Source organism: Sminthopsis crassicaudata, chromosome 4 (genome assembly GCF_048593235.1).
Source record: "Sminthopsis crassicaudata isolate SCR6 chromosome 4, ASM4859323v1, whole genome shotgun sequence".
In the NCBI taxonomy this organism is placed as follows: domain Eukaryota; kingdom Metazoa; phylum Chordata; class Mammalia; order Dasyuromorphia; family Dasyuridae; genus Sminthopsis; species Sminthopsis crassicaudata.
Genome location: NC_133620.1, coordinates 56,121,373 through 56,147,445, shown reverse-complemented (window position 1 = coordinate 56,147,445; position 26,073 = coordinate 56,121,373). Strand labels below are relative to the sequence as shown.

Genomic DNA, 26,073 nt, shown 5'->3' with positions numbered 1-26,073 from the left:
ACACTTTATAGCAATAAACCAGAGCTATAAAGTTAGAAGTTATTTAGTCCAGATATCTGATTTTATAGATAAGTGAAACTCAGAATTTGAGTGATTAGCCCAAGATCATACAGGGAGTAACTATCAACACCATAATACAAGCAAATACCCAAATACCAGCTGGGGGATCCTGGGCACGTCACTTAACCCTGCTTGCCTCAGTTTCCTCCTCTGTAAAATGAGCTGTAGAAGAAAACAGCAAACTGCTTCAGTATCTGTGCCAAAAAAAATTCTAAATATGGTCACAGAGTCAGACAGGATTGAAAAAACTCAACAATAAAAGCATTATTACAGATAATGATTTTTTTTTTTGCCTAGGTAACAATGAGAGAAATGTTACCTTGGAATTTGGCCAGGTCTTCTGGAATTTAGATCAAATACACACATATTACAGTTTAGATGAAGATGATAATAATAAATAACAATTATGCAGCTATTCCTTCCACATCACAGGAGTTAAGGTCATAGCAACCCCATGATCTGGAAAATGCACATAAAAATTTTTTGGCTCTCCCTTCATAACAGAGACGTCATCCAAATTATTATGCTATTAGAAAATAAGATGTGTTAATATTATACAATACTACACAGATATTTTATGTATTTCTGAGTTTCTAAACATTTTCTGTGTCATGTCATCTGTGCCTTCTTCAAAATCCCTGAAGAATTCTATTTAATTTAATATCTCAAAACTCAATGGGAAAAGTTGTGATGTCAATGGAATATATGTAATATGTTCTCATTGCATACATATTCATATTACATATTTGTACATTTTATTTATATTTATACACACACATATTCCTTCTTATATAAATAGCTATTCTCCTAGAAATATTTATCAGCATTTTCATCTTAGGTGACTAATTGCACCAAGTTCCACAGAAAGAATGCTGCTTTAGTTGTTTTGTGCTTATCTAATTCATAGTAAATGCCATACATGAACATGTGTCTATGTGTGACACTGACCAACACAGAAGACCATAAATAATGGGCGTGTGGGTGTATGTGTGCACATGTGTGACTGACCAATACAGAAGACTTATTTTTTTTAAAGTGACCTTGTTATTTATTATGTAGAAAAAAATAAATAAACTAAGTCAATATCTCTAAAGAAGTTTTAGTTTATGGATGATAATTATATATAGTATTTAGTATATGCTAGGCAATGTGGTACTTTACAATTGTCTCACAATTTTTTCAAATTTATATATATACATGTATATATATAATATATATGATATGTACATATATAATATGTATATATATATATATATACAATATATATAATCTCCTTTCAATGAATAAAAATCTGCCTCTCTCCCACCTCATTCCCCCATTGAAAAAGAAAGTAAAACAAAACCCTTGTAACAAATATGCATAGTCACATAAAACAATTCCCACACTGGCCATGTCCAAAAAATCACATGTCTCAATTTATACCGCAAGTCTGTGTCAGGAGGTAAGTAACATGTTTCATCAAGGGTCCTCTGGAATTGTATTTGGTAACTGCAGTAATCAGCATTAAGTCCAAATTGTTTTCCTGGTTCTCCTCACTTCACTCTGGATCAGTTCTCCCCAGGAGTCTCTGAAACTGCACCCTTCTTGATTATTTTTATATAGCATGATAGTGTTTCATTACATTTATATGCTAAAATTTTTGCAAGTATTTCCAGTTGATGGAGAACTCCTTGGTTTCTAATTCTTTGCCAATCCAAAAAGAGCTGCTGTGAATATTTTTGTAAATATGGATTCTTTTTCTCTTTCTTTGATCTCTTCTCAGGTAAAATCTCAAGAGTGGATCACTAGAAACACAACTCACTAACTTTGGGGGAATTTTTTCCCAGAATGGATAGACCATGTTTCACTAAGAAAGCATTAATGTACCTGTTTTGTCACAGCGCTTTACATCCCCAGCTTCAGGCATTTTCTGGTTTTGTCAACTTAAGCAATTCAATGGGTGTAAGGCAGATACTCAAAATATTTGCTTTAATTTGCATTTCTCTAATTATTAGGGATTTGGACCATTTTCCCATATTGTTGTTGATAGTTTAAATTCTTTCCCCGCATTATTCTTCTTATTTTACAAATGAGGAAACTGAAGCTGAAAAAAATTAAATTGCTGTCAACGATCCTACAAATATTAAGTTTAGAACCAGAGAAGACGGGAAGCTATTACCAGAGCAAGTAATACAGTTTTAAATAATCCAATCACTCTTTAGGTACAATAAAAAAGCACAATGCCAGGAATCTTCCCACATAATAACTACAATAATTCAGTTCAACACAATTCAAGTGTTTTTTATATAATATGTGTAAGACATTATATGCTGTCACAAAAACAAAAAGAAAAATTATCTTTGTACTCAAGAATCAAAATGATTATATTCTATTAGAGAAATCCAATGTGTTCACTGAAAAAAAATAGATATAAGTAATTTGTAAGTAATAAGTATGAAAACATACTATTAATAACAACACTCATATAACATTTGGGGTTCCTCAGAAAATCCATTAGGTTATATTAGGGATAACCCCATTTTACAAACAGGTGCAATGATGTTAAATTACCATGGATAATCATTTGTCATCATGATAAATTCATTCTTTTCATCCTCTATAGAGTTCTACATAGTTGTAGATACATAGACATAGATGTAGATGCAGAATAACAAAAAAAGAGATTTTGTTGTTTTAAATTAAGCTATGGAGTAAAAGGTAAATCACAGAAGGGTTTAGACCGTTTGCCTAAATGAATGGGATGAATATAAGATGAAAAGATAAATATAATATAGGAATATAAGAAAGAAGATAAAGAGCTTTTATTTTGTTTCTATTTTTTTCCTAGCAAAAAAATGCTAGTGTTTGACTGAGAAAGGTAGCTCCAAAATGGTCAAGAGGGCACTTAACCCTAGAAAAATAAGGATATATATAAGAGCACCTAGTGATATTCACTGAACTGTATTCTAGCCTTCTGCTGGAATTCTCTACCAAAGGCAGGGCAGTAAACAACTTTTTTTGTCTTAATGATTATTTTATTTTTCAAAATATGGAGGGATCAGCCAAATATAATTATTTCCCGACTATTTCTTCCCAGAGCTTGTCAGAGTTGAAAAGAACTGCAAAAGGTGGTTACAGTCAATGACCTTTGGATACTCATGGAAGAAAAAAGTCTGTAGGATTGAAGTAGGCAATTATCGTCCTTATTTTCAAAAAGGGCAGAAAGCAAAATTTGTAAATGATAGGTGAATTACAGCGAACTTCACTTCAACTTCTGGCAAAATTCTAGAATGTGTTATTAAATGAATTGTGGCAAATATATGGAAAAGAAAATAGTAGTAGTTCCTGAGAAGAGACATGGCTTCACTCAGACTAAACTAACCTTATCTCCCTTAATAACAGGGTGAATTCCATTTGGGCACATGCCAGAGACATAATACAGCCAGACTATAACAAGGTATCTAAAACCATTTCGTGCTGTTCTCATGACAAAACAGAGAGGCCTGAGCTAGATAAAAGCATAATTAAATGGATTCAAAACTAGCTGAATGATTAAAACCAAAGAACAAATTAAAAGCTCAACGTCAGGTTGGAAGGTCTCTAATGGAATGACCCAATAATGCAATAGGACAATAGATTTAGAGTCTGTAGTGAACTTAAAGGCCATGAAGACCACCCTTCCAAACCTCATTTTACACATAAAGAAATTGAGCCACAGAGTTATTAAGTGACTTACACGATTACTAAAAGCTATCTAATCGGGGACTTGGACCCAGGTCTTCCTCACGCCTCAGCCAAGGCCCTATTTACTATGACATGCTGCCTTAGCTTCTTGGTTCTTAATGTTTTCAATGGCTTGGATAAAAATGTAAAAGGCATTCTTATCTAATAAGCAAATGTCATTAGCCTGAGATATAATATGATAATATATAGTAGATGAAAGAATCAAAATGCAAAAAGATCTCCATAGGCAAGAATACTAGGCTGAATCTCTTGAAATTAAATTTAATAGGGAGAAATGTAAAGTCTACTTGTGGGTACAAGTAATCCTATGTATCGGCACAAGGCAGAGAAGAAAATGGACCATGGGAAATAAATCTGGTGTTTCGGTGGGCTGCCAGCTCGATGTGAAACAATAAGGTGATTTGGCAATCACTCATGGGCAGCCAATGAGAGGCACATTGTCCAGAACAAGGATGGAGAGTCCCTTTGTGTTCTGCCCTGGTCAAACTACATCTCCAACACTGTATTCCCCTTCTGAGTCTTACATTTCAACAACCACAAAGGCTCGCTGGCACATGTATCAAGAATAGTGACCAGAATGGTAAGGAGTAAAGAAGCATGCCATTAAAAGAATAAGTGAAGCAACTGGAGATAATGAGCCTGAAGCAAAAAGGCCTTTAATGGAAACATAACTGTCTTCAAGTATCTGAAGAGCCATCAAACAGAAGAGAGATTAGACTTGTGTTTCTTGATTTGGGTGGAGGCAGAATTAGAATTGATGGGAATAAGTCTTAATATGAGGAAGTAACTGAAACTCCTAAGAATGACAAACTTTGTAGATGAAGCCCATGATTGACTATGGTTCTGGATGGGTACAAGATACAAGATACAAGATAAATAAAAAATTAATATTAAACATTAAAAATTAAAAAGATATATTGAGGTAAGGAAATATAGGGATCAAAAAGGAAAAGCAAGCTGGGGAAGAATTTGGGTGACAATCAATATAAGCAGATAAACTAGAAACCACCTGGACAGAAAAATGAAATAGATGAGGAGTTCAGGAAACATTTCATAAATCTCACACAGGATACAGTTGTGATGGGGAGCTTTAATCATGTAGCCTTTTGCTGGAATTTCTACCAAAAGCAGAGCGAAAAACTTTTTTTGTCTTGATGATCATTTTATTTTTCAAAATGTGGAGGTATCAGCCAAATATAATTATTTCCTGACTATTTCTTCCCAGAGCTTGTGAGAGCCAGACAAAGTCTAAATTGCACCCTGGATTCAAAGCAGGTTTCAAAGAGATCAGAAGGATAAGGAAGATCCCATACCCTACAATGGATACCACTTCTACAGTAGAAGTCAGCACAGAATCAAGGATAGACTCAAGAACAAAAGCCAGAAGATACAAGAAACAATTCTGATGATGAAGAAAAAAGGGAAATCTGTAGGAAGAAACCAATGTGGATACATGTGGATAATTAGTTAAATTATCAAACAATTTAAATTTTTTTAAAAGTTATATAAAAGACAGAAGCAAGTCCAAATATGCTTAAGTTGATTATGACCACTATTTGGGAAGGATGAAATAATAACAATAGCAAAAGAAAGAAGGTAGTAGCACAAAAATGACTAAAAGATAATATAGTGAAAGCATTAGCAGTCTGGTGAATTTAAGTTACCTGGCCCAAATACACTGCATCCTCCTATAAAGAAATGAGGTTGCTGACCCAATGGGCACAATGAATGAAAACTCATGTCCTCTAATGTTTTAGAGGACACTCCCAACTCTTCTTGAGGATGAGGAGTTCATAAGTATTGCAGGTTTCACATGTTTTCAGATTTTTTTAATCTACTGAATGGTTATGCTATTTTCTTCTTTTTTCATTTTTAAAAAAATGCTATTTGTTATATGGGATAGCCCCCTGGGAGGGGGACAAGGAGAGACACTAGGGAAAATTCTTATGATGTAAAAAACAAATAAAATCAATAAAAATTTTTAAATATTTTTAATTTCAAAAAAAAATTTTTTTTTAGATAATGGACACCCTAAAATGTACTTACTGCAGGGCTGGAAAAGAGCAACTATTGTCTTGATTTAAAAAAAAAAAAAAAAAAAAAAAAGCCAGTAACCTTGATTTTTATTCCTGGGTAAATTCTGGAACAGATCAAACAGAAAACACCAAGAAGAGGAAGTGGGGATTTAGAAAGAGTAAGCATGACTTCATCAAGAATAGGTCGTGTCAAACTAACATTGTTTCCTCTTTTGACAAGTTTGCTCAACTTGTTAGATCGCAGAAACACTATATAGTTCATCTGGAATTTTGCAAAGCTTTTGTTTATGAAATAGTATAGCTAATCATTGATGAACTGATGTCAATTTGACAGAATGTGACCAGTGGAACATCCCAGAGATCTGTACTTAGCCCACATTGAGTTATCATTTCATCAGTAACTTGAATAAAAGCACGCATGTACCAAGCTGTCAGATGAAATAATGAAAAGAAACAAGCATACAGCATAGTTGAAAGTCTATTCAAAATTGGAACAGCTTGCTACTGGGTTTGTATCCCAAAGAGATTTTAAAGAAGGGAAAGGGACCTGTATGTGCAAGAATGTTTGTGGCAGCCCTCTTTGTAGTGGCCAGAAACTGGAAACTGAGTGGATGCCCATCTGCCAGAGAATGGTTGGGTAAATTGTGATATATGAATATTATGGAATATTATTGTTCTCTAAGAAATGACCAGCAGGAGGAATACAAAGAAGCTTGGAGAGACTTACATCAACTGATGCTGAGTGAAATGAGCAGGATCAGGAGATCATTATATACTTCAACAATACTGTATGATGATCAATTCTGATGGTCGAGGCCCTCTTCAACAATGAGATGAACCAAATCAGTTCCAATAGAGCAGTAATGAACTGAACCAGCTACACCCAGCGAAAGAACTCTGGGAGACGACTACGAACCACTACATAGAATTCCCAATCCCTCCATTTTTGTCCGCCTGTATTTCTGATTTCCTTCACAGGCTACTTGTACACTATTTCAAAGTCCAATTCTTTTTGTACAACAAAACAACTGTTTGGTCGTGTATACATATATTGTATTTAATTTATACTCTAACATATTTAACATGTATTGGTCGACCTGCCATGGGGGAGGAGGGGGAAGGAGGGGAAAAATTGGGAAAAAAAAAGTTTTGGCAATTGTCAACGTTGTAAAATTACCCATGCAAATATCTGGTAAATAAAAACTATTATTATTATTTTTTTAAAATTGCAACAGCTTCTGGAGAGCAGGTGGGTTCTCTGTTACTGAAGATATTCAAGTGGAGGTTAAATGGACATTTGTGAGAATACTGTTATGAAGATTTAGGCTGATCCCTTCCAATTCTGGGATTCTACAATCTATACTTAACTCCTGATGCCTTAGTTTCCTCATTTGCAAAATAGATACGAAGAAAGAAACAAAGTACTACCTGAAAGAGAGCACCAGACTAGCAATCAGAAATCCAGGATTCTTAGCCCTACTATTGGCCACAGGACCTTGGGACAAGATCTTTGCATTCTCTTGCTTCCTCAGTTCTGCTGATTAAAGGACTCCAAAATACTTTCTTGATCTATTTTGGGAACCCGATTCTGATTCTATACACTTAAAAAGGAACTGGAAAGCTAAGTAGCAGAATAATATGTATGCACATCCTTTAGAGGTGGCTAGGTAGTAGGAACAATGGACATGGAGCCAAGAAATCCTGAATTTGAAACAACCCTTGCATATTTACTAGCTGTATGCATCAGCAAAGCACCTGACCTTTCTCAGCTCGTTTCCTCACCTGGCAAATGGAGATAATAGCATTCACTGGACAGAATTGCTGCAAAGATCAAAGGAGATGGAACGGTAAAGTACTTGGGCAATCTTAAGACATTATATCAAGGTAGAAGAAAGGAACAAGCATTTGTTAAGTACCTACACTGTGCTAAGCACTTTACAAAAATCAATGTTGGCTGTTATTACTCTAAGTGTTAAAAGCATACAAGTAAATACAAATAAAATTTTTAAAAATACAAATAAATAAAGCAGCTAAGTGGATAGAGTGCCAGGCCTAGAATCAAGGAAATTCATCTTCCCGAGTTCAAATCCGGCCTCTGACACTCTGGACATATGAAACAGAAGCTCCAGAGATTCCTATTAAGTGGAAAAGTTTTAAATATGATTATTAGAGACAACATGTCTGTCACTGAGAACTAGACAAACTCAGTGTGAAGAGGCTCATAACCAGGAAGCTATCAGGTTCCTCATTTATTTGGCCATAGAAATGAAAAAATTGTCTTTTAAGGCACAGGTGGAGAGGTTGCCATATGTATCAGTAAAGGTATATCCATATCAATAAAAATCATGATTCCTTAAAGGATTACTCAGTATTCCCCAGATCCTTAAAAATGCAAATTTTCTGGTTGAAAACTCTCTTCTCTCCCACTTGTGGCACAACTAAGGCCCGGTTTCTCATTCAGAGAGTAGCCAGATTACATAAAGAAGTCTGTTACCTCCCAAGTGATGCAATGTTCCCCAAGGTATAAAATGCTGCAAAAAGGACAAGTCCTTTCCGAGGTACCCACAGAAGAAAAGTACCCTAGAAGAAGAACAGAAAAGGAAAGTGATGAGTATTCTTGAGGGGACAAAGTGACCAAGGATCGTAGGGAAGTAAAATATTCTGCATATATTTCAATTTCAATAGTCAGAACTATTAGATCATCTTCCTCCAAGGCCATTATTAATAAAATTTCTCTCTTTTTTAAAAACCTGTATTAGTAGAATTTTAGTAGATATCACAAAGGGGCAATCTTACCATCAATGAGAAAACAATTCCTATGGCAAAACAAGCAGCAAAGCCTTTGATTCTTGTGCCCCAGCTTAATGATGGTGTTTCAATAACCTGAAATTTTAAAAATATACCAATTACACAGAGGATACATATAATGAAATTGTCAAGTAAGAAGGTGGAAGTAGCAAAGAAATAGCATGAGATAAGACTATATTGAGCAAAACTAATTCAGTTCCAACATTTACTAATCACTTATTATGTCCAAGGCACCCTAGGAACTTACCATAATTTCTGCCCTAAAAAGTACTTACAGTCCAATAGAAGAGATGCAACACATACACAAAATAAGTATATTACACAGTGGAATGTGATAGGGCTTTTTGATTCCATACAGAGGAAGTACCCTCCACTCCTGCCTACTCGGAGTAGGAAACAGTAAACAAGGAAAGAGGCTAAGGGAGTAAAAACAGTCTCTACTAAAACTAAGCTCCTTTCTCCCCCTATCCCTAGAGAGGAAATGTGCATAAAAAAGAGGAAAATAAGTTCAATAGCTATCCCAGTGGCCAGATCTTTTCATTACATAACAAAAGTTGCCTACAGGATGATTAAAGAAACATTTCTGGCTCTATAAAAGTTGCTGACATATTAAAAAAAAAAAAAAAAAAAAAAAGTGCTATTAAACTGACTCACTTTAGCCGAAGGCATTCAGTAAAGGGGTCAGCAAAGAACAGACTTCAGTGATAACATGTGAGCCTGAAGCTTCATGTCTACAAAAACAACCATACTCTAGAATCCATTATGACAGAGGCAGTCTACAGACAGAGCACCGAAAGTAGCTGAGACAGCCAAGACTACAAGAGATCTGGTTAATTAATTATCACACTTGTTCCTCCTCCTGGGTCTTTACTAACTTTTGCAGTAAAGGAGTCAAAGGAGAGGGGATCGGGCAAAAGGGAAGGACACAAGGGTGGTAGCCCACACCTCCCCAGTCTCAGAAGAAATCTCAGGCATCGAACAGCTTTAACAAACCACTTCCCGTTTTCCACAGCCTCCTGACCAAACCAAACTGGCCACCACCATTCTGAGCTAGATACAAACTACGGCTGATGGGAAGCTTAAGCTGCTGCTACCCCATCAGCCTCTTGGGCACCTGTTTTGCAGAGTCTCCATTCAGGAAAGTGGCAGATTTCTGGAGCCTTTTTTTATAATTCTAGTGCTTAGCATAGTACCTGGCACACAGAAGGTGCTTAATAAATGTTTATTGACTGATCATGGAAGTTGGCAACAGTCCCTTCTGCTAGAACACCAGCCAGCCCATCCCTCCAATGCTCTGGCTGAAGGAGGACCTGGAAGGAGGGGAGTCTAGGGAGCCCCAGCAGAGGAAAACAACACCACAGGGCTTTCTCTCCACCAGGGAGGGAGGTGTCTGGATAAAAGGCAGCATCTTCCTTACAAGCTCTCCTCCACACTCCAGCACTCCATCACCCCCACACTCCCACAAACCCCAGAAGAGGGCTCATTGCACTGCAACAGAACGCAAGCCAAGATCCCATGCAAACACATATCCCGTGACAGGAAAGGACAAAGAAGACATTCACGGACAGCAACGTTCTTTGGGCAGGAGGTCTGACCTTCCAAGGCTGATAAAAAACATCTCTCATTCACAAGTTTCTTGGGCAACCCCGAGTCAGACTGGCAGTTCTTAAACATGAGCTGACACTAATCATTAACGTGGTTTTGTCTGAGACAATCAGGTTAGGCTACTTCTGACTAAACCTCTTCCCCACCCAACCTAGAGAAGAATGACATGAGAAACCAGTCATTCATCCCACTCCTTCCAGAAGGACGGAAGAAGAAGCAGGGTTGCCCAATGGACCAGTTCAGTCTCCAGTCTCCAGTGGGGCAGCTCACAGACTGAGCCAACTCAAGACTGGACAACAACAGTTCCAGGCCAAGCCCCACTTGGTCATTATTTGGGCCAGGATTGACTCAAAGTGAATGAAAATCTCAATTGTTTCTATTTTGGCCAGTGGGTCTCCCCGGCTCAGATTGGATTTTTTTTTTTTTTTTGACTAGGTCAAAAAAGCTATTCTTTGCCTCAAATCTGAATGGGCACTGCCTCAGTCAAACTGAGATCTGTTAAAGACCTTAGCTTAAAAAAGCATTCAGGCACATTTCTAGTCATCCTGATCTATTTCTGGCCACTTGTGCTCCAGAGGAGAAAGTGAGGCAGGTGATTCTGCACAGCCCTCCCTCACTTAAATCCAACTCATCTTCATATTAGGTCATCACCTCCCTGACCTCATGATTCTTTTCAAGAGGAAGGACAAACAACAAGAACTACACAGCTGAACTTACCTTATCCAGATGGAAAGAAACACTGGACTGCATGTTGGAATAAAATGAGGGTGCATTTTATTTGGAATCTGGATCTGCATTCAAGTTCTAACTATATTTTTACTTATGGGGCCTTGGCAAAAACATCCAGGACTGTCTCATCTGTTAAATAAGAGAATTGGACTAAATGCTCTCTAAGAATATTTTCATATCAATATTCCTACTGACATTTGCTTATTATTGAGGTCTGTGGGTCCTTTTTTGCAAATCAAATAGTTAAATTATTAGTGAAGCAAAAAATTTAAGGAGCTCTTGCTGGTGGGAACTTTAAACCAGCAGGTCTGGTCCCTTTATTTTCACCTCACTGATACTAAGACTATAAATAAACAAACCAAAAATGAAGTCACAGTTTAGACAGGATCTTGTTCATTGTCCCAAGTACTGTTACTGAAAGGGCTTTTGTCTTTAACAGTTAACCCTGAATTGAAAAGGTTTAGTCACCTACAAACAGGTAAGTAATATTTGGGTTCTATTTTTTAATGAACATTATTCCCTTTCAACTCCTACATTCCTCCCTCAAAAAAGACAGGGGAAATACATGAACCCAAGCCCTGTGAAATGGACATTTCACATACAGTTGATGAGATTTAGAATTGGGGTCTCTAAATGAAATTAGGGTTTAATTAAGGTGTAGTGGTAGATTCGGGGTATGGGGAGTCAAATAGAGCTTCCCTGCAATCCCTTTGGATTCGGCGCAAGGATACAGAGTTAAATGAGGTCTAGTGGCGGCACAAGAGTCCCCTGTAAAGGAATTTACAGACCCGAAAACCTAGATTGATAAAAGAGGGTTATGGGGTTTGGAAGTAAAGTTAAAGTTAAAGTCTAGTTAGTAAAAGTGTTAAGCAAAGAGAAGAGGGCACCGGAACCAGTGTTCCAGTGGTCAGAGTCGGGTGCCAGGCATGGTGCTGGCATTTTTGGAACCTCTGCCAAGAGAGGACTCTTGGCTCTTTTATAATGAGAGATTTAGCTAAAGGGTTAGAGTCGGGAGGCGAGTGGGTGGAATTCCAAGTTGGCTCCTTTGCTGGGTTTCAGTGAAGGTGGGAATTTGCTTGGTGGGGGTTGGAAAACCTGAGCTGATCATTAGAATGGAGGCTGGGACAGCCCAAGTTGGCTCAGATCTGATGGGGGCTGGAAGAGCCCAATATCTGCTATTGGAATTCAAAGGGGTGCTTTCGACCAGGATTTGTGAATCAAAGGTCTTAGCTTCTTGAATTGGTAATACATCAACTAGGAGGGGTTGGGAATCAGAAAGGAATAAATCAATCTGAAAGGACTAGTCTTAAAGGGACCACACAACCTGCATCACAATGACATACAGGTACAAGTTGCTATATATTTCCATATAAACTCAGTGAAACCAAAGGACTTTTGGGAGGGAGGGAATATTGGGTCTCTCTATGTCAGCTAGTCTTATGACTACAGAGAAGAAACTGAGGCAGGTCCGTCACTTACAAGGCTGATTAAAAACCATACCTACATTCAGTTTTTGCAAGGCAAGTCAGACTTTAGCAGCCTCTTAAACATGAATACACAAGGCTGATTTCACTTCAAATGGATGGAAAAGCTTTCACCTGCTCCTTTTCCAACCTGGGCCCTATCTGACCCGCTTTAGGAAGCCTATTTGACCACAGTGGCTCAAGGCATCAGTGCTAAACTTAGTGTAGACACTCAGCACTTTAGACCTGCTGTAGCTGAGAACTTCCAAGCTCAGCCATCCACCAGCCTCAGCTCTCAGTGCTCAGTAGCAGAGAATACGGGCTGGAACCTGCACTCAGGTCCACTTAGCGCAGTCCAGTGCGCAGAATGCTGGACCTGGAAACTGGAAAACTCATTTTCTCTGATCTAAACCTGGCCTCAGACACTTGGTAACTGTGTGATCTTGGGCTCTTTTTACCTCAGTTTCAGGAGAAGGCAATGGCAAAATATTTTAGCATCTTTGCCAAGAAAACCCCAAATGATGCCATGAAGACTTGGACATGACTGAACAACTACACCCACCTCCACCCAAAGCTACAAACAATTTTCACAAAACTTAAAAACTTGCTGAAAACTGAATTTATATCAAATAACTGGAACCCCTAGCAAGGCCAGATAGAGCATATTGGCTAATACACTTTCTTGAAAACTGGAATTGTTAAAATGGCTAAGCATTTATTTGCAATCTGATCAGAGCTTTGCAAATTGGTACTTGTATACAAAAGATCCCTTTAGACTTTGGGACAGAGGGAGGAAATGATGAGTTACTGCTCAAAGGAAAGAAAAGCTAAAAATTGTTGAGACAAAAAAAAAAAAAAAGAATGCAAACAATTAGAAAGCAAGGAAGAAATACAGAATTCTTATTTTAAAAGGGATACTTTCCTTTTCAGAACCTTTTGAATGAAAATGAAGTGAAATTTTTTGAAAGAAGTTCTTTGGAATTAAAAGTCTGACATTTATTTATAAACCTTTAAATTTATATTTTGGATTATAATTAATGCCCACTTCCCCCATCCCCTAAACAAGTAATTCAATATAGGCTAAACATTTGCAATTCTTCTAAACATATTTTCCCATTTATCATGCTGCACAAGAAAATCAAATTAAAATGGGGAAAAAATAAGGAAGAAAAAAACAAGCAAACAAACAACAATGAGAAAGGTGAGAATATTATGTTGTGATCCACATTCAGTCCCCATAGACCTCTCTCTGGATGCAGATGGCTAGCTACATCACAAGCCTACTGGAATCAGCCTGAATCACCTTAATGCATTTTTTAAAAATTTAATTACTTTCCAAAAGACTTAGGAAAAAATGTCATCTGCATCGAGAGAGAAAAAACCATGGCGGCTGAATATGGATTGAAAAAGCATGGCATTTGCACTTTTTGTTTGTTTTTTCTTTCTTTTTAAGTTTGATTTTTTTTTCCCTTTTAGTTTGATTTTTTTTTTTGCACATGATAAATATATAAATGTTTCAAGCAACTGCACATATTTAACTTATATCAGTTTATTTGTTATCTTGAAAAGGGGGGAGGTAAAGAAGGGAGGGAGAAAATTTGGAACATAGTACCTTATAAAAACAAACACTAAACGATAATTGTATAAAAATGTATACATATATTGGATTTAACATTTTTAACATATTTAACATATATTGGATTGCTTGCCATCTAGGGGAGGGGATGAGGGGAAGGGAGGGAAAAATTTGGAACACAAGGTTTTGCAAGGGTGAATGTTGAAAAATTATCCATGCATGTGTTTTGAAAATAAGAAGCTATAATAAAAAAATTTTAAAACAAATGCTAAGAACTATATTTACATGTATCTGGAAAATAAAATATTATTGAAAAGTTAATTAATTTTAAAATTTTAACTGCTATTTCACAACTGCAGGTGATCTAAGAGACAATGAAGAGACACATAGTGGATATGAATAAGTATAGTGTGTGACCTACTAGTTATGATGACATTTTAAAGAACATGTATAAATAGAAAAGGAAGTGAAGACTGATCAATCATGGATAAGAGATAACAACAGATGGACATTCCCCAATGTTGCACAGTTATCAATAGACTATTAAAAGAACAAGAGTGCTACCTCTACAAGTGGGCAGCTAGATGACACAGTGACTAGAGGACCAGGCCTGGAGTCAGGAAGGCTTACCTTCCCATGCTCAAATCTGACCTTTGAAATGTACTAGAGTCAGACATAACTAAAAAGACAAAAAACTACAGGATGAATCTTAAAGCAACAAGCCTAAAAATCCTTAATTTCAAGATTTTTTTACATTCTTAAAAATTACTATGGACCCCAAAGAGCTTTTGTTTATGTGGGTGATATCAATATTTGCCATACTAAGTCAAAACTGATAAAAAATTTAAATATAGCTGAGTTCTCTTATCTCCTTCTACATTCAATCTGTGTCAATATAAAGATATTTTATAGGTTATCTCATAGTGGACTGAGGAGTGAACTTGAAATTAGAAAGACCCTAGTTGTTTTGGGTGAACTATGTGAAGAAAACTCAGTTTCATACAGATATGTAGTCAGAAAAATGAAAGTTTTTAAAAGGCAACTAAGACCTTAACATTTTTATAAAAATGGTTTTGACCTCCTGGACTCCAAGAAAGGAACTCGGGAACATCCCCCCTCCCAGGAGCCTTCTAACCAACTTCGAGAACTACTGACATAAAAATAATAAATAATAAACATTTGTGTAGCATCTTAATGTTTACAAGGAACTTTACATGTTATCTCATAGTGGATAGAATAATAAACTTGAAATTGGGAAGATCCTAGTTCTAGTTTCATCTCAGACCCATACTATGTGGCCTTAGGCAAGTCACTTACCCTGAATCTCAGTCTCCTCATCTGGAAAATGAGAATACCATAGTTCTTACATCCTACAATTGCTGTATGGATCAAATTAGACATTGTGATTAAAGCATTCTGCAAACTTGAAGCCAGCCATTTTCCTTCCCTTCCCTAGATGATTTATGGAAAGACAAGGAGAAAAAATCACTCAAGATGAGTGGCACCTATTTTATGCTTGATGGCACAAGATCAGAGTACTAACTTAATGTGCAATACTTATTTCATTGAGTGATCGACTTTTCTTTTTTAAGGATGTATAAGAGCTCATTTTTGCATGCAATAGTGGGTAAAGAGTTGGACTTAGAAGTAGGTATTGAGTTTGAAATATATTTGAGTCACTTACTGGCTCTGACCTTAGATAAGTGCCTTAACCTCTCATTACCTCATTTTCTTCATCTGCAAAATGGGAATAACAACACTAACTATTAGAGTTGTAAGAATCAAATAACACTTTTGTAAAAGCACTTTGTAACCTTAAAATGACATATGCATATATATACATACATATATGACACATATATATGTATATATATGCTAGTTACTATAAATATTATTTCAAAGACAACTTTTAAAAAACAAAATTTAAACCCATATTCATTAGGGTGAAAAAAATAATAAAATTATCATCATAAGGTGAGCTGGGATTTTTCATTTCCAGGAATTGTTGTAACTACCTAACATCTAATTTAGAAAACAAACTAGAAAGTTATATTCCTACCATTTAAAAAAATTAAATTCAGAACAGGAAATAAAGAATGGGGTGGGGTGAGAATCACATTTCCCGTTATTCTGCTTGCAGAATGAAAAAATATGCCATGACATTTTATAGAATCAAAATTTGGAGCTGGAAGAGGTATTTTTCAAAGTGAAAGCTTGGAGTTAATTCAAATAACATTGAATCCAATTACCTATCATACAGATGAAGAAACTAAAACCTAGAGATGTAAACTTTCTCAGCCAAGATCAAATAGCAGGTTACTGCATATGGAATTCCAGAACTCAGAACTCTAAACCTTTGGTTCAAGGCTCTCTCCCTACAACATGAAGTCATGAATCCTATCAGTCTCAGCCTCCCTTCCTTTTATCATTTGTATATCTGAATTTTGAAAATTCTGAGAAACTATAAGAGGTAGGACTGACATTTTTAAAGGTGACCTAACAAACCCCCAAACAAAAACAAAACAAAACAAAACCCTACCTAAAATGAAATTAGCCAGTTGTGAAATATTTTCCAAAAAAAATTATTTAAGGTCAGTATTCATACCAAGACATCTCTTTCAAAATAGCATGTCAGGGGGGCAGCTAGGTGGCACAGTAGATAGAGCACCAGCCTTGAATTCAGGAGGACCCGAGTTCAAAAATGGTCTGGAACACTTTCACTTCCTAGCTGTGTGACCCTGGGCAAGTCACTCAACCCCAGCCTCAGGAAAAAAAAAAATAGCATGTCACTTTCTGAAAGGGTAAAGTGGTAACAATGTTTTGATATATTTAAAAAATGCTTTTTTAATTGGCTTAATAAATACTGAAGCTTTAAAAAAAAAGTAGAGTTTCAGTGAAACATGAAACAATATATATTTAAAGAGATGAAGGAAATTTTTAAGGGGTCAAATTTTAGTAATATCATACTAATTTTAATATATACTTTTAAAAAATTGACATGTTCAATTTCATATGAAGCTCCACATATTAAAATGTTCATTTGTTGATATTTCTTAGGTTCATATACATATATGTGTGTGTATATATATATATTTTTTTTTAATTTTATGTCAAATAAGTACTGGAGTTTACAATAGCCTAAGTTACATCTTTGTATCTTCAGCTAAAGTAAACCTAAAATTAAGTTACTTGATTAGTGATAGAAATTTCATGTTATAAACTGATGCTGAGTAAAGTAAGCAGAACCATGAGAACATTATATACTATAACAGCAAGAATGTGATGATCAGTTGTGATGGACTTGTATCTTCTCAGCAAAGAGGCGATTCAAAACAACTTCAATAGACTTGGGATGGAAAATGCTATCTACATCCAGAGAGAGAACTATGGAGACTTAATGTGAATCAAAGAATAGTATTTTCATCTTTGTTTGTTTGTTTGTTTTAATCACGGCCACAATCTACATGCCCCTCAGTTTTCTAATCTGTAAAATGGGGGAGGGGATCTCATGGAATCAAGAAAAGCAAACAGGACAAAATAAGGAAAGTGTTTTGAAAACCTTCAAGTATTACTAGCATGCCACAATCTCAAAAGATCAAAAGCACCAACTTTGTGTCTTTACCTATGTAAATTTGGGTGTGAGATTTCAAAATCAGCAGAGGAAAGCTTGAGATCTGAATCTGCTACAAAGAATACAAATTGGATAAAAAGAAGAATGTAAGATCTGGCTAGAACTGGAAGGGAAATCTTAGAGGCTATAGAGTAAAACTCCCTCATTTTATAGATAAGAGATTTAGGGAGGCTGAGTTACCAGTTTAAGTTGTTGTTATCAGATAGTTGTATCAGAAGCAGGATTTGAACCACTTTCCTATCTCTTTTCATCTTCATATATTTCAGTATAGACTGCCTCAATATTCAATTGATTGTCTCAAAGACCTTTGACAATTAGTACTATAATCGTTGAATGAAATGTTCTTACCATATCATAAAAAATAATGAGATGAAGAATTTCAGAGGAAACTTGAAAGACCTCATGAACTATTGTTACACAGCAAGAAAAATTTAGGATAACTTATACCATGACGGCAATATTATAAAGCAAAACAACTTGGAAAGATTTGAGAACTTTCATTAATACAACGATAAACCATGAATACAGAGAACTAAAGATAAAATACGCCATCTCCTTCTTTCAAGAAAAGTAACAGACTTAAAATGCAGAATGAAACCTATTTTGGGGGCATGGCCAGGAATTTGTTTTCATGGAATATTCATATTTATAATAAGGGTTTTTCTTCTCTTTCTTTTTTTTTTAAACTATTCAAATGAGGAGCAGTGGGAAAAAGATAACAAATGTTTGTAAAAATTATTAATTTTTTTAAATGACAAGACAGTCTTAATTTTAGGGGGGGAGGACAAAAGAAAGGTCCCATGAAAATAAAAAACAATTTTTACATTATCTCATTTGAGATTCATAATAATCCTGAGATCAAGTGCTACTGATATTATCATACTCATTTTACAGATGAGGAACCTAAGGCTAAGGGAAATAACGTGCTCATGGTCACACAACCAATAAAGTCAGTAGGATTCAAATCCAGATCTTTCCTGACTACAGGTTCTAGACTTTGTTCCTACTGCAATATGTTGCAATATATAATGAAAACTGCCAAGTTTTTTGATGGGGAAGGGGAAGAGGATGGCCAGAATCCCCTTTGGGGCAGATCCTTTATAGGGAAATATAACCTCCGAGGTTTGGTTTTCTGATTGGATGTTGTAAAAGTGGAAGTTACTAGAGGCCTCCACCTGGAACGGGACACTTGAACAAAAGGCCAGCTTCAGAAAACGAGGCCCAAGGAAGGCTGAGTCTGCCTTTATCAATGCCCTTCCCCGCTTGCATCGGGGAGTACAGTAATCCAGCCGGAGCTCCAGGCCTTCTCCTGACGCCCACCTGGACACCCAGGACCTTCCAGAAGGACCAAAGGGCCTCAGGGCCACCACTTTCTGGGGCCTGCCTCCGATTCGTACCGGCAGGGAGAAGAGAGATGCTGGCCAAGACTTAGGCTTTTCTTGCCTCGAGCTCCTTACACAGAAGAAATCACAAGGAGTGGACGGAAAGCAGGGAGGATGAATGCCAAAGAAGAGATTCCAAAAGTGGGTGGGAGGATACACTAGTTGACCTGTAAAACCTCTACAAAAATAGAAGGAATCATCTCAGCCCTGCCACCTCTAAGACTTCTCCTCGAGCTTTCCAAGCCTATATTCTGTTTTTAAAAAAAACTGAAAATAGTTCATTAAGGTGAATGAGATACTTAGGGCAAAAGTAACTCCTCCCATGCTGGTTAGATCGGAGTGAAACAAACGTACCAGGGAATTACCCTGGCCAGGATTTGAGGCGCGGATAACGCAGACACCCCGAGGAGACAGCTACAGTAATGTCATCATTCCGGATGCACACAGCCAAACTGGTGAATATTGCAGGAAGTATAGACCCCCGAGGTGGCTCCTCCGGGACACGAGACTTCCGCGGCCCGACGGGCACAGCGCCAGCTCCGGACCTGTCACGGCCGGGGGCGTGTGGATGGGAACCAGCTTGGATCATGCGGCCCGGACTCGGAGGAGACTTTTGTTTTTTAAAGATTCCTATTCCATTTCTCCTTAGCTTGTTCTCGAGTGCTTTTGTGGGGGGGGGGGGGGAGTGAGGGGGAGTGGGTGGGTGTGTACGCGCGCGCGCGCCCGTGGGTGTGTTTATTTCTTTTCGGTCCCCTGGCTTGTCAGCTTATAAAAAGTGCCTCCGGCCAGACCCTGGAGCCTTTCAGGGGCCCTGGGAAGGAAAACGAGGGGAGAGCTGTCCACCCCTCCTTTGTCTCCCTTCCTCACTAGTCTCCAACATGGGTCAGAACCAAGTCGCTCTGATACCAGCGAGAAACCCGAGACAGCCCGAGAGAAGGCAGGGGGAGAGTGAGAGAAGGGAAGGGAGGGAGAGGAGGGGGAGGGGGAGAGGGAGGACCCGGCGGGTGGGGAGGAGGAGCTCGCCCCGCTCCCAGGAACCTTCCGACCTCCCAGGCCAGCTCAGCCCGAGCCTCGTGCCGCTCACCTCGGCCAGTCCCCCCCGATCCTCCGTGTCCTGGCCGCTCAGCACCTTCTTCAGCTTGTCCATCCCGGGCCGCGGCGCAACTCACAACTCCGCGCAAAGCAAACTCTCGGAGCCCTCCCTCGCTTCCTGTAACTAGTGCAACAATGTAGCTATGTTCCGAGGCGCTGGGCTCCAGAAACCCAACTAGACCGCCGGGTCCACCCAGCCATATACCGTCCGGCCCAGCGTCGCTCGGCCCCGCCCCCCAACCGCACGCTGTTTAACAGCCACCTGTGGCGTGATTCTTAAAAACTACAGAGCCCGGCATGCACTGCTCCCACCTACTCCCGGACCGCCGGCCCGGCTGCCTCTTCCCTTCTTCGGCCACAGCCTGGAGTCCTTGTGGTGGCCTAGGACCCCGAGGTTCCCATCTTATTCCCGCTTTCCGGGCTTTGGGTTGCGAGAGGAAGGCGCGCCCACGCTAGAAAGACTCGAAGTCCTTTTGTTTTGCAGAATTGACCCAAATCTCCCATCCCGGCTGCCCTCCTCGCTCTCTGGCTCTGGCGGGTCCATGAAATTAAGATGACGTCCCTGATGGTTTCTTGAGAATGTTTCAGAAAACAGCCCCATTCCTTCCCGCGCCAAACCCATCTATTGCGCAGAAGGATTGCCCCTGGGGAAGCATCTTCGGATTTGTTTGGAGGACCTGGGGTTCTAACAGGTCTACCGCCTGTGATCCAGAGCAAGTGCGTTCCTTAGGCCTCCCTAAGTAAATAATATATAATAAATAAATAAATAAACAGAGGGTTGGATTATGACCTTCCACCACTAAATCCGGAGGCTTTTAAACTACTTGCATGGGATCCCAGTTAATTGTGTGGCAGAGATTCAATCCCCCCTGAGCTACCTCCCTAGACCCCCATCACAGATTTGTTGTAAGGAATGCACTACGTAAAATGTGGGTTGTTTTATGAGGATGATAATGTGAAGACAGTCATAACCCAGATCATATCCTTGAAATAGATTCATGATTTTTGCCAAGTGTGTGATACCCAGCCCACTGAACTTTCAAAACTGCTTTAGTAATAGTGTCAAGAACTGCCGCGGCCAAATTTTTGTTAATAAATTTGAATGAATGAATAAAAAGTAATTATTAAGCATTTACTCCCTCCCAGGCACTGACATTCAGTCTGTTAGCTAGCTGCCCTTCCAATTTTGTGTCATCTCTATAATGAAAAACTGCCACTTTTGTCTTCATCTAATGCATTGATGCCTTAATATCTGTGGGCAATACAGAGAACAATGATTAAGATTGAACTTGGAAGAAGTTATATTAGCTTCAGATGTAAACAATCAATGAAACAGGAAGGAAGAAGGAAGCTAAGGAAGCAAATCAGGGTTTATTGGAGAAGGCCACTCCATAGATCCTTTAATTTTCACTCCCAAAGCTTTCTTCCCTAAAAGTTCAGACGGCCTTAGAAAAACAATAACAACCACCTATTGATCCTTGTTGCCTCGGTGGTATGCCCTTAGGACGTATTTATAATTTTAGTGCTGGGTAAATGACCAATTATTAGGTCCCACAGACCATTTCTGTAGTGTAACTTCTGTCCACATGCTGTTGTTTTGGTCAGTTCAATTTAAAAATATTGTTTTGAGTCTACACAAAATTGTTTTAAGTGGAGTGAGGGATGTAAGAAGTATACACTGAGATCCCTGTCTGAAAACACCACACACTCTTGTGGGGATCTATGAATATATGTTAAATGATTAGAGAACAATATAGGGCAATTTATATTCAGGAAATATGTGGAAAACAATCAATTGTCCAAATGTCCTAAAGGATAGAAAAGGCGCTTGATTTATATTTTTAACATATTTAACATATATTGGTCAACTGCCATCTGGGGGTGGGGAGGAGGGGAAAAATTGGAAAAAAGATTTGGCGATTGTCAATGCTGTAAAAATTACCCATGCATATATCTTGTAAATAAAAACTATAATTTAAAAAAAAAGGATAGAAAAGGGGAAAAGTTAATATTGAAGGTTTTCTAATGGAAGCATTAATTGGAAGGGTCCTGACTAAATTAATATGAATAGAATCTGGAATGGAAGAAGAGAGAAAGGGGATAGGAAAGCAGAATAATCATGGAGACAGCAGGGAATGATTGTGCTCTTTTGTTTTTGTTTTAAGGTGATAACTAAGATGTCATTCAGTTGAATGAGACTCTTTGTGCCATCTTTTGGGGTTTTTCTTGGCAAAGATATTGGAGTAGTTTGTCATTTCCTACTCCAGCTCATTTTACAGATGAGGAAACTGAGGCAAAGAGGGAGAGTGACTTGGCTACATATCTAGTAAGTGTCTGAGGCCCCATTTGAACTTGGGTCTTCCTTACTCCGGATTTGGTTCTCAATCTACTATCTGCTAAGCGTAAAAGTAACATTCTGGTGAATAGTGGCTTATAATGTTGAATAGGGTCCCAGGGATGTCCAGAAGATCTCATACTTTTTTGTTAGGGCTCAGAGAAGGCTTAGCAAATTGAGATGCAAACCCCAGAATTCTAGAGAAGGGGCCTCTCTAGGCCACCATCACACAGAGAGCTTCTAAAGATCATTGCACATAAAGTCCAGGATTGGGTCCTTCAAAGCAGTCTTGGACCTCCTATAAATGTCACCTTGCATTTGATATCTAGGGATTTGAACTTAATAACTCTCATCCTGTGGACTATTCTTATTATGTTTAGTATGTCCAAAGCCTCAGATGGTATCTCTTTCCATTTTTCCACCATTGTGAATTCATCTTTCCTTATTATTTTGGTTCTAGTTGGCCCAGTGGCCAAGAGCAAGGCTGGCTTTGTTATTCAGGAGGTTCAAAAATATAGTCTATACCTAGAGGGCCATGGAAGAATTATTAAGACAGTATACATGCCAATTTACTTTTTACACTGCAGTTTTCATGTTTGATTCACTTAAAATACAATTCTGAAAGAAAAAAAAACAGGCTTTTAAAATACATTTTTTTTAAAGGAGTCATGATTCTGTGGATCAGTTCATTTCGTTTCAAATGAAGCTAGCCTTTAAATCAAATCACTAACTATCATTGAATAGCCAATAATGGTTCCCAACCCATGAAGCAATAATAAATAATTTGATTACTTTTGTACTCTACTGAAAAGTCGATATTCAAAATATGATGCAATTTGAGATATTGGTGAATAAGTCTTTTACATTTCATCTCAACTCTTCACTGAACAAACAAGTTCCTTCAGATCCATGTGTTCTGGCAAGTCAGAAGTTGAGTTACTCCCTTTATTGATGATCACCTCTCTGACTCCTTCATCCAATCTTTCTCAAATTCAAGACTGCACCTCCCAATTTCTGAAACACACAACACTGCCTCCAAGGCTGAAAATGGCCATTTCAGAATTGTCAATGGCAGACAAAGACTCCAAAGCTCAGATTTAAATGAGCCCCTTCATTAGCTGGGCCCCAGCTTGGGAAGGAGGAAGCCCATCACAATGGTTCATCATTCATTCAAAAAACATTTAAGCATCTTAAAGAGAAAATTGTGCCAAAAAAAAAATGATATGCTGCCATAGTAAGGAAGAATATAAATGATGTCTATATCATTCCCTTGATTTACCATTCTGTATGTCGACAATTTGAGGATCAATGGTTTTTCTTAATTATCTAACTTAGATTATAACCTGTCTATTTCTTACTAGGTAAATCTTAGAGAATTGTTGAATATTAAATAATGTTTGTTGTTGTTCAGTCGTTTCAGTCATATCTACCTCTTTATGATTCCTTTTGGAATTTTTGGTTTTGTTTTTTGTTTTTTTTGTTTTTTTTTTTGCAAAGACACTGGAATGGTTTGCCATTTCCTTCTGTAACTCATTTTACAGGTGAGGAAATGAGGCAGAGTTAAGTGATTTGCACAAGATCACATAGTAAGTGTGTGAAGCTGGATTTTAAGTGGGTTTGGGCACTATCCACTGTGCCACCTATTTGTCCCAACCTCATGTTTTTAATTATCTTTTTCTGCACATATTTGTGGATGTTTATGCATGTCTATAGCTCATTTTTAAAAATTTTATAATTATAAAAATTTTTTGACAGTATATATATATATATGAGTAATTTTTAATAACATTATCCCTTGTATTCATTTTTCCAAATTTTCCCCTCCCTCCCTCTACTCCCTCCCCTAGATGACAGACAACCCCATACATATTACATGTGTTACCGTATATCCTAGATACAATATATGTGTGTAAATCCAATTTTCTTGTTGCACGTTAAGTATTGGATTTTGAAGGTATAAGTAACCTGGGTAGATAAACAGTAGTTATAGCTCATTATTAACAACTAGTGTCAGAGGCAGATCTTCAACTCATATGTTTTGGGCTCCAACTCTGTCTATCTACTATATTATGCTGTTAGTCAAGTAACTTTGTGAGTGAGGAAATAAGACTAATCTAAAGCAAAGATGATTCATAGTGACCATAAGTGTGCATAAAATGTTCATTAATATATACATCCAGAGAATTTGTTTTAAGATAAAGTTTTCTGACAATTTATTCATAAAGACTAGTTTTCTTTCATCAGATCAAAGAAAATAAAACTTGACTGAAATTAAATTTTAATAACAGTTGAATATTACTTTAAAATTACGCTTTTAAAATAGTCCAAAATATATATTTTTTTTCATATTGGGACATATCCAATATATCCTATATGCACACCATAATCTACATTATCCATTTTATCATGAATGCTTGAAAATCCTCTTTCATTGAATGACCAACTTTTCTTCTGAAGTATTATACTCAGTTTTGCTGGGTAAGTGATTTTTGGTTGTAAGATAGCTACATTGCTCTCCAGAATATCATATTCCAAGTCTTCCAGTCCTTTATTATCAAAGATGCTAAATTTTGTGTTATCCTTATGGTGCCTCCATTACACTGGAGTTGTTTCTTTCTGGATGCTTGCGATATTTTCTCTTTGATCTGGGAGTTCTGGAATTTGGCTATAATACTCCTGGGAATTTTCATTTTGGAATCTATTTCAGGAGATGACTGGCAAATTCTTTTAATTTCTATTTTACTCTCTGATTCTAGAATGTCAGAACAGTTTACCTTGATAATTTCTTGAAAGCTATAAACAATAATAATAATAATAATAATAATAAAAACATATATACCTACACAAATAAATAAATTCAATAGCTGTGTTTCAAAAGAAAGAAAGAAAGAAAGAAAGAAAGAAAGAAAGAAAGAAAGAAAGAAAGAAAGAAAGAAAGAAAGAAAGAAAGAAAGAAAGGAAGGAAGGAAGGAAGGAAGGAAGGAAGGAAGGAAGGAAGGAAGGAAGGAAGGAAGGAAGGAAGGAAGGAAGGAAGGAAGGAAGGAAGGAAGGAAGGAAGGAAGGAAGGAAGGAAGGAAGATGATGTCCAGACTCTTTTTTTTATCATAACTTTCAGGTAAACCAATAATTTTTAAATTATCTCTACTGAATTTATTTTCCAGGTCAATTATTTTTCCCAATGAGATATTTCACATTTTTCTATTTTTTGAGGGGGCTTTGCTTTATTATATCTTAATTTCACATAAAGTCATTAGCTTCCATTTGCTCAGTTCTATTTTTCCCCCCCCTGAGGCTGGGGTTAAGTGACTTGCCCAGGGTCACACAGCTAGGAAGTGTTAAGTGTCTGAGACCACATTTGAACTCAGGTCTTCCTGAATTCAGGGGTGGTGCTCTATCCACTGCGCCACCTAGCTGCCCCTATTTGGAGTGGTTTGGTAAAGAAGTTGGGTGAGTTCCTGCCTTTATTCTGCCATCTTAGCTCTGTGTTCTCTATTACCCATTTTCAATGTTCCAAAAATCATTCCTTAATATGTTCTAAAAATTTTCAAGGAATCTAAGTTTGCGAAATTCACTCTTCCTTTTTTCAAAAATTAAAACAGTTGCCCAATATCACTCTTGCAGCATTGCTTTTCT

At 37.5% G+C, this 26,073-nt stretch overlaps 1 protein-coding gene across 2 annotated transcripts in view; it reads right to left on the bottom strand.

Annotated features, from left to right (window-relative positions):
* SFT2D2 (SFT2 domain containing 2) overlaps positions 1 to 20,317 on the bottom strand; it is a 34,224-nt gene extending 13,907 nt beyond the window's left edge. For both annotated transcript variants that reach the window (XM_074266533.1, XM_074266532.1), the window contains exons 1-3: positions 20,098 to 20,317; positions 8,616 to 8,702; positions 8,314 to 8,399 (exon numbers count right to left, since the gene is read on the bottom strand). In XM_074266533.1, the coding sequence (XP_074122634.1) occupies positions 8,314 to 8,399; positions 8,616 to 8,702; positions 20,098 to 20,160 (236 nt within the window). In that variant the 5' untranslated portion in view covers positions 20,161 to 20,317. The remainder of the gene's footprint in view (positions 1 to 8,313; positions 8,400 to 8,615; positions 8,703 to 20,097) is intronic.
* Positions 20,318 to 26,073: the final 5,756 nt, after the last annotated feature.